The sequence below is a fragment of the Limulus polyphemus genome, unplaced genomic scaffold, assembly GCF_000517525.1.
Source record: "Limulus polyphemus unplaced genomic scaffold, Limulus_polyphemus-2.1.2 Scaffold675, whole genome shotgun sequence".
In the NCBI taxonomy this organism is placed as follows: domain Eukaryota; kingdom Metazoa; phylum Arthropoda; class Merostomata; order Xiphosura; family Limulidae; genus Limulus; species Limulus polyphemus.
Genome location: NW_013666285.1, coordinates 45,795 through 48,660, shown reverse-complemented (window position 1 = coordinate 48,660; position 2,866 = coordinate 45,795). Strand labels below are relative to the sequence as shown.

Below are 2,866 nucleotides of genomic sequence, written 5' to 3'. Positions count from 1 at the left end.
TATGATAACAAAATCCCTGTATACTATATGGCAATAAATACACCAGAGGTTGTACTTCCAGTGAGAAAAAGAACGGCAGTCATTATATCACCTAGAAGTGAAATTGTTATACCAGGAGTTATCAGGAATAAACTTATATCTAGTGACTTGGGCATAATAGAGCCAAACATTCCAGCATATACTGAAAGATTACTGTTTGGAAGAACTGTCGTAGATGTAAAGAATAAAGATGTCGACATCAGGCCTGTGAACACAACAAACCATGAAATTCGAGTCAAGTTTGAATGGGACATTGCAAACTGTGAAGCTGTAAGGTAGTATTTCTACATCAAAGAACACTAGAAATAGTTATTTACCTTGGAAGCAAGATGTAGGAAATCAGATTTCAAATTCTTACATAATAGCAGCTTATTGTCTCATTTACAAAAGCTATATGACTGGAGCTGTGGAGGTTTTACATGTTACATGACTTACTCATTGATTATCAAAATATCGTCTCCTGTGGACCTCGCGAGTTTGGCCAAACATATAAATTATCTCCTCTGATTGACGCTGGAGATGCAGTCCCAATACTTCACTTAGCCATACAACTCCCTCTTACAGAACAGGAGAATGGTTTCAAAGAGACAAAAGCCATAATTGAACAAGATACTAGTTCTTGGGCATCACCTATTGTACTTGTGAAGAAGAAAGATAGATCCACAAGGTTCTGCGTGGACTACCATATGGTGAATGAAGTCACAAAAAAGGATGCTTACGCACTGCCCAGGACAGACTCTACCTCGGATGCTTTATCTGGATCAAAATGGTTTTCAACATTGGAGGTGGATATTGACAACTGCAAACCAACAAAACAAGTAGCGTAAAGACGGCCTCTATTGCATGAAATGGATTGTGACAAGTTTTATGTAACCATTTGGTTTATTTAAGCAATGCAATTGCTACATTTCAATGATTAATAGAGTGTGCTCTCTCCAAACTACCTTTGGAGGTCGTACTCATTTTCTTGTTTGACACAATCATATATGGAAAGATGTTTAATAATGCTTGTGATAAGCTAAGGAAAGTTCTATTCCGGTTCTCTGAGGTAAGGAAAGCTTAAGATGAATCCTGATAAATAGGAATTGTTTCATTTTTTGGGGTACATAATCAGCAAGAGAAGACGAACTCCAAAGTTAAATAGGTGTTAGAAAGAACCAACTGTTGTACTAACAAGGATCCATGGTGTGGTTTACAGAATCCAGAAGGACAGGTAGTCCAAGCCAAAGGCCATCCACTGTGATCTTCTTTGAAAGTACGTCATTGAGAGAAAAGCTGAGTAACTCCTGATAAGATTTTTATTTATGGAAAGTCGACCTGCTTAAGGAACTTAGGTTTCCTGTCGAGATCTCTTCCAGAGGATCACCAAGATAAAGCCACCAGTGGATTCGTTGGGCCATCAACATAGAGAAACCTCCCTCTAGTGGACAAAATAGTAAAATATTTAAAATAAAGCCTAGAACAGCATCGTAAAGACAAAGTCCGACGTAGAGCAAGTAATTAATATTAGTTAATTGCAAAGTCTAAATAATATTTTATCTATTCTATTCCTACCTTATATGCGATTCTATTAGTTTGGTTAATACAAGTTAAACTGCATAAACTAACGAAAACTAAAACTTTCATAATTAAAGTAAATTTTGTATTATACATTGGAGTACAGTTGAGGATTCAGTCATCAAAAACAATTCGAAACCTGTTTTAATGTGAATTTAATTGTCTGTTTAGTAATATTGAGTATAAGCTATTTCAATAAATCATGTATGTATGTATTTAAACTTAAAATACGGTTTTATAATAATTAATAAAAAGCAACGCTTTCCAGTTTGTTTGTTTGTAATTAAGCACAAAGCTAAACAACGGGCTATCTGTGCTCTGCCCACCACGGATATCTAAACCCGGTTTCTAGCGTTGTAAGTCCGCAGACTTGCCGCTGTTCCACTAAGCGTTACGCTTTCCAGTCCTGATATTATATGATAAATGAATATTTTGACCAACAGATGGCAGGCCAATTGTGATATAAAAAAAACCTATCACGAATTCAGTTTTCTGGATATGGTTGTTATAATTGAGTTGGCTTGAAAAGCTAATTATTATATTCATGGTTTGATTTTCAACTATTGTAATATAAAACAAAATTTAAAAAGTATGAAAAGTTCTTTACAAGTAAACCTCACACAATAGATACTGTCTTGACCTACATAAGGATAATTTTTCCCTTTGACTTAGTTGGACTGATGAAAAGTGATATATTGATATATATAGGAACTGTGGTGGTCAAAGAATGATAGTAAACTTTCTCATAATATGAGCTAGCATGATTCATTTCATAAATGTTTATTTTGTTCATTAATATCCAATCTCCCAAAATTTTGATTGTTATGTATATCAACTACCATTATGTAGTGTATTGTTAATACTATTGGAGACGGCTTGAATGGGTAATGAAGAAAACTTTAATATAAGTTTAACATAATAGCAAATGTACAACGCTTCGACAAGGTTTTGTCATCATCAGGTAGTATGTGTTAGCAGAATGCAGGTCATGTAGTTTTTTTCCGCCGTTTTCTGTCCGTTTCACATTATATTTATGGAATTTGATTAGCGTGCATTTTATGTGCATAAAAAAGTAATGGCATGGTATTTCTTGTCTGACCAAATAGTGAGATTTGATCATTACTTATACAATGAACTCAAAGTACGGAAATCATTTTGACGACAACGTTGACCAGTAGGCTACGTCATGTCAAAGGTTACAGCGGTATCCTTAAGCATACAAAGTCTTTTAGAATCTTTCAAATGAGCATCGGTTTGATGGTTTTTACCG

General features: G+C 34.8%; 1 protein-coding gene across 1 annotated transcript; it reads left to right on the top strand.

Moving 5' to 3' along the window:
- Window positions 1-458: 458 nt before the first annotated feature.
- On the top strand, window positions 459-866 carry LOC106459883. Its single transcript, XM_013919555.1, has one exon. It carries the CDS (start codon window positions 459-461, stop codon window positions 864-866), a length of 408 nt encoding a protein of 135 aa, XP_013775009.1.
- Window positions 867-2,866: the final 2,000 nt, after the last annotated feature.